At 42.4% G+C, this 15708-nt stretch overlaps 1 protein-coding gene across 4 annotated transcripts in view; it reads left to right on the top strand.

Annotated features, from left to right (window-relative positions):
- DHRS12 (dehydrogenase/reductase 12) overlaps window positions 1–15708 on the top strand; it is a 30940-nt gene that overhangs the window by 734 nt on the left and 14498 nt on the right. Inside the window, exons 3-5 of one of the 4 annotated variants that reach the window (XM_048934698.1) lie at window positions 4694–4776; window positions 8616–8708; window positions 9734–9815. In XM_048934698.1, coding sequence (XP_048790655.1) covers window positions 4694–4776; window positions 8616–8708; window positions 9734–9815 — 258 coding nt within the window. Of the gene's footprint in view, window positions 1–5; window positions 4777–8615; window positions 8709–9719; window positions 9816–15708 lie in introns of those variants that run through there. The other 3 variants (XM_048934699.1, XM_048934700.1, XM_048934701.1) reach the window with 3 other exon arrangements.

Below are 15708 nucleotides of genomic sequence, written 5' to 3'. Positions count from 1 at the left end.
AGCTGGGGAACCACCCTGAGCTGCAGGAGAGAGGAGGGGAAGCAAATCTGGCTTCCAGCACAAATAAGGAACATGCGGCTCTCTGGAGCGAGGGGACAGAGCTCTTGGTTTGGGTTGAAGGATTAAGTGTGGTCAGCAGTGTGAAAACTGAAATAATGCAACAAAATATAAATAGAGAAAATGTCCAGTGTTTCTCATGTGTGTGTTTAGCAGTATTGTCCACCTGTGCTATAATGTCATTTAAAGGTGTTACTGACAAAGTGTGGTCTACATAAGGCTGGTTCAGTACAAGTATCACCGTGGTGGAATGTGAACAGGGTGAGGAACTTAAACATATAGCATGTGATGGAAGAAAACAGGTGGCTTTGCAAAGCTAGAGATGGGAGAGTACAGAAGGACCAAAGTGGTGTACTTGATTGTGACGATAACAGCCTGGAATTGGCACCCTTTAGCCAGCCTTTTTCTTTTCTTTTTTTTTTTTTTAATACATTGCTCTGTGTAAGCAAGGAGGTGACATGAACTGGAATTAGCTACTCTTTAAGGGTAAAACTAATCCTGTTTAGGGCTGATAAAATAACTCCCCTTGTGCAAGAGTTCCAGGCACTTTGGCCTGTAGAATAAAAAGGAGTTTGTGGTTCTCTTTGCCTGCTTAGGCTCTAGCAACTATCTTATGAAGGAGACTGGAGATTTGATTAAATTAAACTAATTCAAAATTATTAGCATTGAAGAGCCTTTGACTTAAAGATCCCCCTCAATACCAGTTTATGATTGATCTCAGGTTCCTGCTACAGTCATTATGCATCATAAATTTATTGCTTTGCCTGGTGACTCTTCTGCTTACAAATGGAGCTGCCCACCAGATGTTGCTTAGAGTTATTTAGGCTAAAAAAGATCACTAAAATGATCAAGTCCACCTGTCAACCCATCACCAGCATACTCACTAAACCATGACGCCCGATGCTTCATCTACGCTTTTCTCAAATGATTCCAGGTATGGGCAGCTTGTTCCAGTACATGACCACTCTTTTTTCCCTAATATCCAACTGGAATCTCTCCTAGAGCAACTTAAAGCCATTACCTCCTGTGCTGTCACTAGTTACCTGGGAGAAGAGGCTGACCCCTGCTTTGGTACAACCTCCCTTCAGGTAATTGTAGAGAGTGATAAGGTCTCCCCCGAGCCACCTTTTGTCCAGTCTAACAATTCCAGTTCCCTCAGCCACTCTCCATAAGATTTGTGCTCCAGACTGTTCTCAGCTTTGTTACCCTTCTTTGGGACACATTCCAGGGCCTCAGTATCTTTCTTGTAGTGAGGGACTGCAAACGGAACACAGTACTTGAAGTGTGGCCTCACCAGTGCAGAGTACAGAGGGACAATTATCTCTCCAGTCCTGCATATCAGATTGAACTGGTGCATAGGATTTGGTCATTACATCTAAATTTGAGCTCAAAGAATAACTTTAGACTCAGACTTCTTGCCTGATACTTTTCTAGGGCATGGTTGTGCATATGAAGTTAAATTGACTTAATCATTTAAGTCAGGAAGAAATTCCTGATCCCATTCTTGTATGTGTTGCTCTGAAACTCCATGTCAGCTACTGGGACTCACTTCTAGTTGAATCTCTTGAAGTGCGTTGCAACAAGAAAGCAAGAAATTATACTCAGCAAACAAATAACCAGCTACATTGGCTTCATCTGCGTGCACATTGTATCCTTGTAAGTTATGGCAGTCTTGATTACATCTTCTGTAGCCTGAGTTCAGCTCTTTTCTGAGTCAGTGTCATGTTGGTGTAGTGGGCTAACCTTGGCAGGCAGCAAAATGCCGCACAGTTTGCACACTTTCCTGTTCCACCAGCAGTAGGGTGAGGGAAGAGGAGAAGAAGAATAAAAGTGTGAAAACTTGTGAGTCCAGATACAATAAAAAAAAAGTTTAGTGCACGATGGAGAAGTTAAATAAGAGACAAAGAAAATGAAACAAGTGATGCAAAAGCAATCGCTCACTAACTCCCATGAGTAGACTGATGCCCAGCCAGTTCCTGAGCAAGAGATGGCTAACTCCTAAAGCCCCCTCTCTTCCTCTTTATTACTGAGCATGATGATATGTGCATGGAATATCTCTTTGTTCAGCTGTGGTCAGCTGTCCCAGCTGTGTCCCCACCCAACCTCTTGCGCACCCTCAGATCTATTCACTGAAAGGCTAAAGTGAGAGACAAGGCCTTGGCACTGTGCAAGTGCTGTTCAGCAGAGGATAAAAAATAGTGTGTTACTAGCATTGTTTTACTCACAAATCTAAAGCACAGCATCATATGAGCACTATGAAAAAAATTAATGCCATGCCAGCCACAGCCAGTACTATGCGTACTGCAGATGTGGGCTTTCCTATATATCTTGTGAGCTGCAGTTCAGGTTTGATGCAGGTTTTTCTCAGTCCCATGTGTTGTTTAAATTCAGATAATTCTAGGTCTTTACCATGAAAGACATATTTAAATATGTCTTTCGTATGATGGGCCTTTCCTAGCCCATGGTTTGCACCCATCTCTTCTGGGCAGCAAGGAAACATTCATATTCAGAGCCCTTCAAATCCACCTTTGGGACCATACCATGTTTCCAATCAGCTGAAGGGCAGCTAGCTCCTCTGTGTATTTTTTTTTCATACAAGTACAGTGCTTGTGCAGTCTCTTGTGCTTTGGGAAGAGCTCTTAAAACATCTGCAAATCCTCAACTGCCTTAAGATCTCTCATTAAAGCCCTCCTTTGTGCAGCGAAGCCTACAGTCACTGAAAGAATGGCTTGACAGATGAGCATTGGAAACTGCATGTTCTGATACTTGTCTGTCCTTTCACTCATGAAATCTAGTCTCACTGAAGCAAAAATTGTCTTTCATTCTGATCTGTATATGCTTAGTGCCTGATTATGCAGGGTCCCTCCCATGCACAGTGCATACATAGCACAAAAAATCTCAAGGCTTGTTGCCTGCTTCAGCTGCATGCCCAGTATGCTTGCTCCAATTGTAGTCAGTGGAAAAACTCTCAGACACAATTGCACATTCAGAGCCCTAAGTAGGCTCTGCAGCACATGGGTATGTGACTACTCCATCCCTGGAATAGTTCTGATGTCTTGCATTTGGGTACTAATTGCTTTCATCAGAATTCCTTTGGGATTACATTTCTTAAGCCTTCTAGCATTGGGCTGCTAGGAACCCCTAAAACACATTTAACAGTAAACTGAACTAAGGAGTACAATACAATATGTTCTTGTAACTGAGATTAACAAATTTCTTGTAATGATTAAGGAATGCAAACCATAAGAATAACAGTGATGTCTGCTTATATTTCAGTGCTGATTTTGAAGGTTCTCTTTACTGTCGCTGTGCTATTAGGGCATGATACATATCCAGTCCTTGGAGAAGACCCTTGTCCTGAGTATTTGTTCTGTAGAAAAAGTGGTTGGAAGGTACCTAGAGGTCATCTTGTCCAGCATCCCATTTGAAGCGGGACTTTTGCCATCACTAAACCAATTTGGTCACTGCTTTGCCTAGCTTGATCTTGAAAGCCCCTAATTTCCATTCTATTGAAATTCTACCACCTCTCAGGGCAGGGCTGGGCTGATCTATCTCCTCATGACAGCTTCTTTCTTAATGTCTGTCCTGAACCTTCCAGGCTGCAGTTTGTGCCCGTGGTTCCTTGCCTGGGGACCCTAGCATGTTTTGCTGTACATCTGCTTATTGTGTCCTGAGCTTTCTGTTGAAACATTTTTAATAGACTGTTGTCCTTTGATAGACCGTGCCTAAATTCTTGGTGTCTGGTTTACTAGGTAGCACAGCAATCTATTGCAAGCCAGTGTCCAATGATTGTCTCTTTAGGGAGGTTAGGAATCCAGGACAAGGAAGGCAGGGGAAGGGAGGAGAATGGTGGGTGGAGAAGGAAGTTAGAAACAAACTGAAAACCACTAAGACACAAGGAGGAGCTCAAAGCCCCTCAACAGCTGATGGCAATGGGTTGCTGTTTGCTAACAAAGTCTGAAATGAAGTCAAACTTGTTCTGTCCCAAGAACAGCTCTGGCAGCTCCTGAATCCGGTCCAACCCCAGTTCCAGGATGAGGAACATCAAAACCTCCTTGTCTATGAAATCAGTGTCCATAACATTCAAGGTCAGAGCCGGTGAGGGCATGTGCTGCATGCCCGGGTGCTGGCTGGGCCCCACTCTGTACTGCTGAGCACCAGCTCCCATGGGCCCGTTGCTCTGGGTCTTCTGGGAGCACTGGTCCCTAGGTGGGACTAAAGCTGCTGAACGTGGGACTGTGAAGTGCTGTGGCTTTGACTTGCACCTTTTTCCCAGCTCTTCATCAATGTTGTGGGAGCCCTGGGTCCTCCACAGACCACAGCTACGAAAAGCCACTGTTCAGCTCTTGACAGCAGAGCAATGGGACTGTGGAATGTACACAGCCCAGGAGTGCTCTGTCTGCTGGGAAATCCCCACAGTATTCCAGGGTGGCCACTGCTACTGGCACGCTACAGATTTCTCACAGATGGGAAGCAGTCACAGGAGGTTTCTCATTCCTTCTAATTTGTATCAAAAACTAACCCCAAAGAAGAACTGCAAATTGGAAGCTACTTTCTGGCTCTTTCTCTTTGCTGATGTCCCCCTGACATATTTAGTAATTAATTGTCAAATATGTTTCTTGTTAAAATCCACGAGGTGGCACGGTTCACCTGGTTTGCCGCAATAAGGAACGAGCTGAGGACGCCAAAGGAGAAATAGTGACAGAAACTGGCAATCAGGTAAGTTTGTTGTTATGTTTTGTGATGTCCAACCTACTTTTCCTTACTACATTGCTGAGGATTTTAAAAGTTAATTCATTGCAACACTCTTGCGACAACATTTGTGGAGTTGGAGGTTTTCTGAACCTGAATAACATGCTCTTGATTTGCAAAGGATGTCTTTCCTGCTTCACGTATGTAGTCCTCATTTTATTCTTATAGACTTTCCAATCTCTTTTTCTTACAGTATCTTTTCCTGATCTCCTGCTTTCTGTTAGAGATTCTTTTTGCTTCTGCATATATCAATCTACAGTACACCTCCGTAGCTGTCAGTGTTGCTTTGGTAATTATTCTAGAGGATGTGCTTGTGGAGAAGTGGAGCCAGTATCTTTGTACATTGGATGAAGATCTGTCTTCGTTTTAAGCAGGGCCTTGGCTCTTAAACACAGTATTTTGATTCCAGTAGTAGTATTTAATGGGTGTCAAACATTGTGAAGACTTCTTATGGTTAGAGATACCTTACTGAATAATTTGTGCTCTTTAGTTTCAGCTCCCAAGCGTGGCACTTCTGCTCTTTAATGGAGGTGAATTAGATCAGTCCTTGTAGAAATGCTCTCCAACTGTCTAGAGAAGCATGATCCCCTGACTATAGTAAGATACAGTTGTGAAAGAACCGGTGATTAGAAGTGTTACTTTCTTCTGTAGCTGCAGTCAGACAGCCTGGGCAGAGGGGTGAGTTTCATGACCTCTGAGGGTTCCTTCATGTTCTGTGTTCTAGCATTTGTGAAACAAAACTCAAGGCACATAGTATTCTTCCTTTAAATGCAGCACATCTACTGCATACTGAGTTTTGGTAGACTACAAACCTGTAGTTTCTCTAGTCATTAAAGAACATGAGTGCACAGTAGAACTTCTGTGTGACCAGGGGTCCTGTGCACTTGTATGGAAAGGAGCATTTGTTAAAGTGTTAGATGAGCTGTACAAGTGGCCCTGCACTGGAAAGAGTCATTTTTATAAGAAGTCCACAAGAACATCCTTCTTTCTAAGTAGCCATTCAGAAGCAATCCAGAGGGATAATAAAATACTTTATCTGCAACTTGACAAGTTACAAGCAGACCTAACTTGCTCTTCCTGATTATCTGGACAGAAATCCTGTTGTAATACGTGCCAGAGATTTGTTTCCAGTTACCACAGCAAAACATGCTGGGGTTCAATGCTGAGATGAGTTACTATTTGGCAGGCACTTGCACCTTAAACTGGGACCTAGGAAGGTCTCCTGATTTTCTAATTAGATCTACTCATGGAGATTAGATCTCACCTTGAGAATGACTTTGCTACCATGAAGGACTTTTATAGGGAACAGATCTGTAAGTTCCTTTTCGGAGCCAGTGTGACAGTCTTCAACAGATTCTTTTTCAGTCTCTGAAATCACTTGTAATATTGAACATCTGCCCCCAAATCTCCTGCTCTTCTGTTGCAGTAGTTAATTGCAGTAGCTCTAAAAGTAGAAGGCTCTTAGAGAGGTATCTGCTTAGAACCTACAGAAGTGTCAAGTTTTTTGTTTAGAAATGAGCATTATGATGAGAAAATTCTGAGCTGCTTCAAATGAGGAGCTGAAATCCAGAGGCTAAAGAGAAGACAAGTGTTTTTATCTTCAAGGAAGCAGAATTGTAGATTGGGAATGATGCCTTATAATTTTCCCAGCTTCTTCGCTTATCTCTTTTGCTTGTGTAATGAGTAGTAAAGGAACAGTATGAAAAAAGAGGAGGTTTTTTAATGATTATTTGTTTCTTTGCATGGGAACACATCCTCTGCATAACTATCTTGGAAGTTCCTTTCCTTGCGTACGTCATAAGACTGTCCATGGTATGTCTTCAAGACTAAACACTGTGCAGGAGAAGAGTAGGATTTGCAGTGCCTTCTGTATGCTGATAAATGCTACTCTGCTTATACTAGCTAGAGCAGACATTTACAAAAGCAGAGAATTGCCTTTAACAAGTACTAAAAGGCTTTAGATGTTTTGGAGAGAGGAAATGTTTTAGATTTAGTGGGTTGGAAGATTATAACTTTGCTCTCATGTCAAGCTTTTCCTCTTTTATTTTACTGTGTTCACATCCCTGCCCATAGCATTTCAAAGCAAGGGTCGACTGAAAGGGACATGGTGATTCATGCAGCACTTAGTGTGGAAAGAGGTTGCAGAAGGCACACAACACTGCTTAAAAATAGTGGCATGGGCACAGCGATGTACTTAAAGGTGTGCTCTTCTGCCCTGCTCCAGAGGAATGATACGTGGGTGCTGTGCTGCAGGGAGTGACTGGCTCTTCTTCCTGAGCCTGGGGCAGAGCACAATGGGGTCCTCATCAGTTGGGCTCTGCTGTGGCCAAGGTGCTGGGCTGCCAGATGAAGCATCTGCTGGACGTGGAGCAAGCTGCATAGCCTTAGGGGGAGGAAACAGGAGGTGGACGGGGTCTTTGCAAAGAGCAGAAGAGCACAAACCCCACTCACCTGGAAGGATGGAAAGCTAGGGCCTATCTTCAAGTAAATGGATGGAGATTCCTAAGATGGGGAAGACTGGGCATTTGTGAACACCAGTAGAAGGCAGGATTGTTCTCAGCCTGCAGGTGTTCATTTACAGCATAGGTATAGTGCCATGGTAACAGATGGGGAAGAAAAAACTCTGTCAGGGGAGGATTTGAAGCCAGCTGAGCCTGAACCATTGCTGGCACCAGGAGGAAGGGTGGGTGAAAATGGCTGGAGGCTCTCTCCTGTTGGGGATGGAGGCATCCGCCTGCTGTCTTGACTTGATGTCTTGAGAGATTTGTCACTTGCTAATGTGGTTTGATCCGGTGAACAGTAAGACAGGTAGAAAACTGCTTGGGCTATTATGCTCAGAAAGTAGCAGTCAACAATACAGAGCTGATCTGATGAGCAGTTATTAGTTGCACCCCTCATAGCTCAATACTGGAGCAAGTTTAATGCCTCTACTGACAGTCTGGACAAATAGATCAAGTATAATCTTTGTCAGATTGCAGATAGCTTCAATTTGTGGAGAGCTGGAGAGTAAAGGTGCTATTCAGAGAAGCTTAACAGGTGGGAAAATGGACAGAAATGAACCTCATCAAGTTCATCAAGAGCAGTCCTGCCCAGGGTTGCAGTAATCCCACAGAATAGATGGCCTGGGACTGACTGGAGAATAGGTCTACAGAAAAGGGCTTGGGGTTGATGCCATGACCCTGAGCAAGCAGTGTGCCCTGAGGCAAGGAAGACCAAATGCACCCTGGGCTGAATGACCAAGTGTAGCCAGCAGGTTGAGAGAAGTGCTGAGCCCTTGTGAGACCACAGCAGGACACCTACATCCAGTTTGAGCCTCCTGGAACAAGGAAATCTTTTTGTCTTAGAGCAAGGCCAGACTGCTAAAGTTACAAAGGAACTAAGATGTGTGTGGAGAAGAGGTTGAAAGCGTTGGTTTCACTCAGTGTTAAGAAGAGAAGGCTGAGGTCTACAGCCTTGTTACTGTGGCACATAAATTGCAAACCTGACTGTTGACTGGGTTTTACCTTGCTGTGTATGAAACAGATAGACTTTCTGTGCCAGATTGCCAGACAGAGATGAAAGCTGGGGTCCCTTCAAGCATGCATTAAACGTTAGAAGGTCATGGCTCAGGAGCAAATGACAAAAGATGTTCCTAGGAAAATATTTTAATGTCCCAATTTTGCTTCTTAGCCATAAGCGTTTCAGATATGTTCTGGAGATAATATTTTTTCATATGACTAGAATAGCTTTTCAACTAGTCAGGCCTTAACAGTGAGCAGGACCTATTCACTATCCATGTTGATTGTAACTTACTTTTCTTCATTTAGAATATCTTCTTGCATATTGTGGATATTTCTAACCCCAAAGAAATCTGGAAGTTTGCTGAAAAGTTCAAAACTGAACATAAATTGAATGTGTTGGTAAGTTTGCATACTTAAATCATGTGTCTATCTTTGGAATGCCTGTCCTCTGAACTTAGCCAACAGATAGTCCAGATTTTGCAGTTCTCTCCTTAATGTTCTCTGAGTACTGCTACAGAAGTTTCCATGGTCCATTTGCTTTTGTCCATTCTCAGTTCATACACAGATATAATACAAAAAAGCAAGAAGTGCAGTAATTTTTTAGTTGCATCTTTTGAAGTTCTCACTGCAGATTTTCTATCTGGCTTTTATTACTGATAACTCTGTGGCCTTCAGGTTGCTTATGCAGGCTATGCATATTTCTCTAAACAAAAATATGGCAGAGAACGATGCCTCCCCCATGTCGTCCAACCCACCCTGCCATTGGCAGGACACCTTCCACTAGAAGAGGCTGCCCAGGGCTCCATCCAGCCTGGCCTCACTTCCATGAAAGGGGCATCCACAGCTTCTTTGGGAAGCCTGTTTCAGTTCCTTACCACCCTCACAGTGAAGACTTTTTTCCTAATATCTAACCTAAATTTCCCCTCTTTTAACTAAAAGCCTTTACTTCTTGTACTCCTTGAAGCCTTCTCATCTCGAGGCTGAAAAGCCCCAAATCTCTCAGCTTGGCTCTACGTGAGAGGTGCTATAGAAAGTGAATTTTCCCTAGTAGAGGAATGTCTAATGGAGAGTACATCATCATGTAGCATCAATGGGATCTCTCAGATGAGATTAACGTACTACACTGCTTATTTGTCCTAATATCCGTGCTCTGCAACCTGCATATTACTTCTGTGAGATGAGATTTTAAAACATGGAGTTAGGCACTAAGATGGTTGGCTTTTAGTACCAATCCATTTCTCTGAAGATCCTTTCTTCTGTGAAAAACATTTGTAGCAGTAAATTGACTTGGAATAGTGTGATTTATAGAAACAGTTTTTAGCATTATGCCAAAAAAAGTCAAACTATCATCATTTGCCTGTATGTTTGCTTTTGTTTGTAGACATTTGCCTAGATTGTTTTTGTTTACAGGAATTGTTTTACAGATTAACAATGCAGGGTGTATGGTGAACAACAGAGAGTTAACTGAAAATGGACTTGAAAAAAACTTTGCAACAAATACCTTGGGTGAGTATTGGGGGCCTAATTCTGAACAATGATACTTATGCTTGAAGTGTTTACAGCTGGGCTCTTTCTGCTCAAAGAGGGATTGTATTATTGCTATGCCAGGGAAGAAGTATGAAGGTAAAAGAAGAAATATTGCAGCTTGTGTGGAGTGTCCTATTTGAATTTCTCCATTTTTCAGCTTTTGTCGTATCAGTACCTTTATTTATTGTAGCAGCAGTGAACAAATGCAGATAAGATTTAATTAAACTGCTTCTGAAATGTGATAGGAAGCTTTGTTCCAAGCAGTGCTGCTAATGATAGTCTGTGTAGTCCTGTAATCCAAGCTCCTGTGGCTTGTTTAGAGCACATTTGTATGTTTCAGTAGGCCTGAGCAGTCCTACTGCACGTGGTGGAGGCACATTATATAGGAAAGCTGTACCTTCTATAGTGCCTTGGGCATTCTCAAACAGACACAACTCCTAGTCAAGTGAATGAGAAGTTCTGGGTAGTCCTTCACACCCCAGATATACGGGGCGTATCTGATGAATGGTGGGGGCACAAGAGGGTTAAATTAGGGGAAACAAGGAAGAAAGAGGTGAGGACAAGCAGAGAAGACGGTGAGCAAAGGGAAAGGCTCCTCCATAAGAGCCATGGAAAAGATGTGAACACACAGGAAGCCAACAGTGAGAAGAGCTGTGTGCTGCCACTGATGTACGAAGGGTTGAAGGCTGCACCTCTTGCAAGGAGAGGTGTGTTGCATGCTGCTGTCCTGTTACTCTCTTTTCCCTTCACACAAGTATGTGGCTATACAAAGGGACTGTTTTTAACATACTCAGAAGTGGCCATTAAAAAGGAGCTGTGGTGTTTTGTTTCTCTGTTTTCCTCCTGATTATCAATATCTGGGATGAGGAAGAGGGGAACCTTAGGCTGTAAAGATGGGGCATCGACAGAGCTAAGCATTCAGAGCCTGGGAACCCTTGTTTGGTTTAATTCTTAGCTTTGTTTTGCATAGCTTCCTTAACTCCTATTTACTTCTGAACATTTTAGGGTAGAATTATCTTGTGCTTAGCTGATATTGCACACACACATTGTTTTTCTGCAAGTCTGACTGCATTAAAGTGACAATTAAAAATTCAAGTATAAAGGCACAGTTTCTGTTTCTGCAATCTTGTAGTAGCATTCTGTTTCTTGCGGCCAGAATTCAAAATGAGTTTTACTTTGCCATCAAATTTCCCTGGCTGTAGAAGTAGAATTTCAACATGAGAAATGTATCCCCCTTGTTGTCTTTCAGACAAAAGTTCAGCAATGTGCAAAGATGCAGTTCATCTGGAGAGAAGCAGAGTGAAGCAAATACAACAGTTTGAACATGAAAGCATGTATATGTGTAGTTTTAAGCACTGGGGAAATGAATTGGTGGGGAGCTGTGTGAGTACATCACTTGAATCAGATTTTATCACACAAGTGGAAGCAGCAAGTTCTGCTTTCCCAGCTGTAAATCAGCCTCACTAGAAATCTACAGCAGGATAAAGCTGCACGAATATGGTAGAGGAAGCTGAATTATGATTGTGCTGAACTAGGAAAGTGCCTGTATTATCTTCTGTCAGTGTTATGTATAGATCTTCTTTAGTCATTTATGTGTCACTTGCTGCTTGAGTGTATAAGAAGGTCAGGGAGGTGGCTGCACATTTGAGCAGATGAGGCAGGTAAGTCATTTTCTGCTGTCCAACTTCTGCAGAGTTCAGAGAAGGAGTGGATTGTCTGCCTGGGCTGGTTCTCTTTGTAACAGAAAGGATTGTCTTTTGAAGCTTTAGAATAGTGTGGGACTTGGATGATGTGGAAGGGACTGTTTGTGCAAGGGAACACTTCTGTGCTTGCACATCAGGCATGCATGGGGGACCAATGCTATCAAGAGTGCAGGTGTTTCGCTTCAAAGTCAGAGATGAGATAATAAATCATTCCTGTCAGAGGCACAGTAGTAGAAAGTAGTCTGGAAAAATGCGTGTCAGAGCAGATGCTGTGTTAAGCCATTTCCCTGAGTACTGTGTGCCTTTGGGCATGCTTTACTTTGGAGAAGTTATTTCTCAGTAACTAAAAGCATGTCCCGAGTTACTTCTCAGTAACTATCTGTTACAGATTCCCAGAGAAAACCATGGCTACGTTAGACTTGGCAGGTATATAGGTTGGCTATAAACCAGGATGTAATCAGAGAGGACAAACTGAATTCCCCTCCCTGCTTTTATCCTCAGAAAAACTGAAGCCTGGCCTGTTTTGAACATCTGCAGTGGTCCCTCTCTTGTTAGCAGCATAGAAGCAAGAACTTGTGATTGCCTGATTTCTGTAGAATAAGAACATTATTAACACTTTTATTTTTTCCCCCAGAACTTCACATGCAGAGTGTTCCTTTCATCTTTCTTTGACTGTTTGTTTCAACCCTGAATCTTAGCTCAGGTCTAATAATGGAATGTGTAGGTTGCAGCTATCTAAGAATGCAAGAATTAGCTATAAAATGCTTTAAATACAGAGCGTAGTCTGTTAGTTCTGTGTCTGATTAACATTTACATAAGCTCTAGGATTGCTCATTTAGGTGTCTAAAATGCTCTGAAGCTTTTAAATCCAGGCTGTGGGTATTTTCCTCTTGACTGACTTATTAGTGTGTTTTCAGATATTTCGCATAATGGGTGTTAGAGTTCAGTTCTAATTGATGATCCTTTCTTGGAGAGAGTGGGCAAAAATGAATGCATAAGCCCTCTGATAGCTAAGATGAATATGTAAAAAAAAAAAAAAAAAATAATAATAGTACTGGTTAAAATAAAAAATAAACCTCCCTGAACGTGAAACACCACTGACTGGCTAATTGAGAACAGTTCACTGCATTAGGAGGTACAAAGACCTCTCCGGTGTTTCAGCCCTGTGGAAAAAGACTTGGGGGTCCTGAAATACAAAAAGCTAGACATGAGCCAGCAGTGTGCACTTACAGCCCAGAAGGCCAACTGTATCCTGGGCTGCATCAACAGAAGGGAGGCAGCAGGGAGAGGGAGGGGATTGTCCTCTGCTCTGACCTCATGAGGCCAGCAGGTCCATGGGGGGGCCATGAAGATGATCAGAGGGCTGGAGCACCTCTTCTATGAAGAAAGATTAAGGGAGTTGGGCTTGTTCAGCCTGGAGAAGAGAAGGCTGTGGGAAACCACATTGTGGCCTTCCAGTACTTAAAGGGAGCTTCCAAGCAGGAGAGGGAATGATTTTTTATATGGTCTGATAGTTACAGGACAAAGGGCAATGGCTTTAAATTAAAAGAGGGGAGATTTAGGTTAGATGTTAGGAAGTAATTCCTCACTATGAGGGTGGTGAGGCCCTGGCACAGCTGCCCAGAGAAGCTGTGGGTGCCCCATCCCTGGAGGCAATCAGTGTGCAAGAGCCCAAAGGCCAACTATAGCAGGTTAGATGGGGCTGTGTGCAGCCTGAGCTGCTGCGTGGCACTGCCCATGTTGGGTTGGAAATGGATGGCCTTTAAGGTTCCTTCCAACATAAACCATTCCATGATTCTGTGATTCTACAATTAGACAGGTGGGAGAAGTGTATGAAAAGGTCAGCTGCGGGTTGATGGTTCCAGCTTGTAAGTTCTCCCACTCCTAACAAAGACCATTCAAACCAACAGTATTCAGTCATTTTGGGAAGAAAAAAAAAGCCAATAACTATCAGTGTTGGTAGACAAGTGGAAGCAACAGAAATCAGTTCCTTTTGAAGCACTAGAAATGGAGCTGAAAGAGTACCTGTTTTCTCTGTTTCATTGTCCTCTTCACTTCCCTTTTACTCAACACATCTTCTTGCTTGCCATGGAGAAGTAGCATATCCATTACATTTTATTGCTACTTAACAGGCAAGGGGATGCTAAAACACACTCAGAGGTAAATAAGTGGTGCTCCCACTGAGTGTGACTTTCTCAGTCTAATGAAACCTCCTGTGCTCTCATGTTGCAATAATAAAGCTGTATACAGTTACTCTGTGAGCAAGAAGGGGTAGAGCCAGGGGAAATAAGATGTTAGGGCCATAAGAAATAAGATGCGCAGCCCATCTATGACAATGACTGAATATTTTTCAGTCTCTTCCCTCCACATAAACCATACGTAACTGGGTCTCGTATGAGCCAGCATTGCCTGTCAGACTGTTTCTGAACTAGTTGGAGGTCAGGCAGCTTGGATGGCAGCTGCTGCTCTGCCATGAAGTCAATCTTTGCAGACAGCCTTACTTATGTGAAGGAGCCTGTGATACCAATTTACTTTTACTGAGTTTTGAGACAGAGAGATGAGAGGTGCTATAAAAAAAAAAGGTGAAGTTAGATGTAGTTGTAAATCTACTAGCTGTACTGAATTCTGGTTTCCCAGGACACAGAGGAAGCTTTATTGAGCTGAGCTTTGTAATTCAAGGGAAATGTGGACCTTTGTTTTGTCTTTCATGTTCATTAGCTCTTCCCATGCACTCTCAGTTATTGCCTAGTGTGGTGGAATTGCCCCTCAGAGACGGCGCACTAAAATCCTCATTCCTGATCTGATACTCAGGAAACAGGCTCAGGGATGTCTCTCACTTGAAACTGTATAAATTGAAGGCTTGAAAAGATAACCAGGTCAAGAAAGAATGTCAGCTTGTGCTTTTTTATTTTCTCCTTTCTTTTAAGCCTTGGACACAGGAAAAGCAAGCCAATTATTTAACTCATTTCTACCAGATGAGCAAGCCATTGAAATCTGTATTATAAAACTTTGTTCCCACTTTTTTTTTTCACAGTTGAAATAGCACTGTTCCTAATAATACTGCAGGGCTCAGTAAGATGGAAAACTCCACTGAATGTAGTGCTGGCTGCCTGCCCTTATCTGGATGTTAGCAGATTAGAAACCTCACCAACAATTTACCACTAATTGCCAGACAGAACATCAAGCAAAAACTATTGTAGAATCCACTGACACACTTGGGCCTACAATAATTGCATCATGAATTAATTTGATGTTACAAACAGGTAGTGGCTTTACAGTATTACTTCTGCTGAAACAATGATTTTCTTTATAAGTCAATGTAAAGTATAGGTTTGGGGGTCAATTAAAATCTGTAAAGCAGATATAGGTATGTATTCTTGTACTATCACTATATGTGGCATCTTGCTGATTTCCAACTTGGAACTATACGAATCTTGAGGATTCTTCCTTATTTTAGCAGGCTAAATGTAAGTTCCAACACCAGCATTTTGGCAATCTGCCTTTACAGTGTTAGTTTTATTTTCTGTTAGGGCTGTTCTGTGTTTTGCTTAAACTTCAAGTTCTGTTGCAGAAGGATTTGTAACCTTGTGTGGAAAGACCCTGTCTGATTCACTGTAGCCTTCAGCCCATTGCAGGGAGATAGCTTTCATTTTGGTGATGCTGTTGTAGAGATAGTGAGGTGAATTAACTATTAGAAGAAAGTGCAGAGCTACCTTTCGGCAAGACCTAGCAAGAGTTTTCCACAGTTCCCTCAGCTTCTACTTCAGCTCATGTGAAACATGGCCTGAGTTTATTTGGATATTTGTGAAGCAGCCCAGCTGATTTTTGTTACATTTTTTTGAACAACTTTGTGTATGATTTGTATGTTTACTTCCCTCACAGCTCCTCATTTCCTACGCTTCCATCAGTGTGGTTTCTCTGTGTGATTGTGAAACGCTGCATTACTGCTCATACAGTTTGACAGAGGAATTCACTGTATGGAGTTACAAATGGGTGTTATTAATTAGAGCACAATATGAAATTACTCAACTCAATTGAGAAGATCTCAGAGCAAGTGGAGAAATTGCACAACACAACACATGGTGATTCAATTTTATTTTAGTTTATTTTTATTTTATTTTTTTTATCAGCACTTGGGAAGAAGTGTGCCTGAACAAAGCATTTTCTAT

The sequence above is a fragment of the Lagopus muta genome, chromosome 1 (assembly GCF_023343835.1).
Source record: "Lagopus muta isolate bLagMut1 chromosome 1, bLagMut1 primary, whole genome shotgun sequence".
In the NCBI taxonomy this organism is placed as follows: domain Eukaryota; kingdom Metazoa; phylum Chordata; class Aves; order Galliformes; family Phasianidae; genus Lagopus; species Lagopus muta.
The sequence above is the reverse complement of the archived record's forward strand: the minus strand, read 5'-3'. Positions and strand labels throughout refer to the sequence as shown.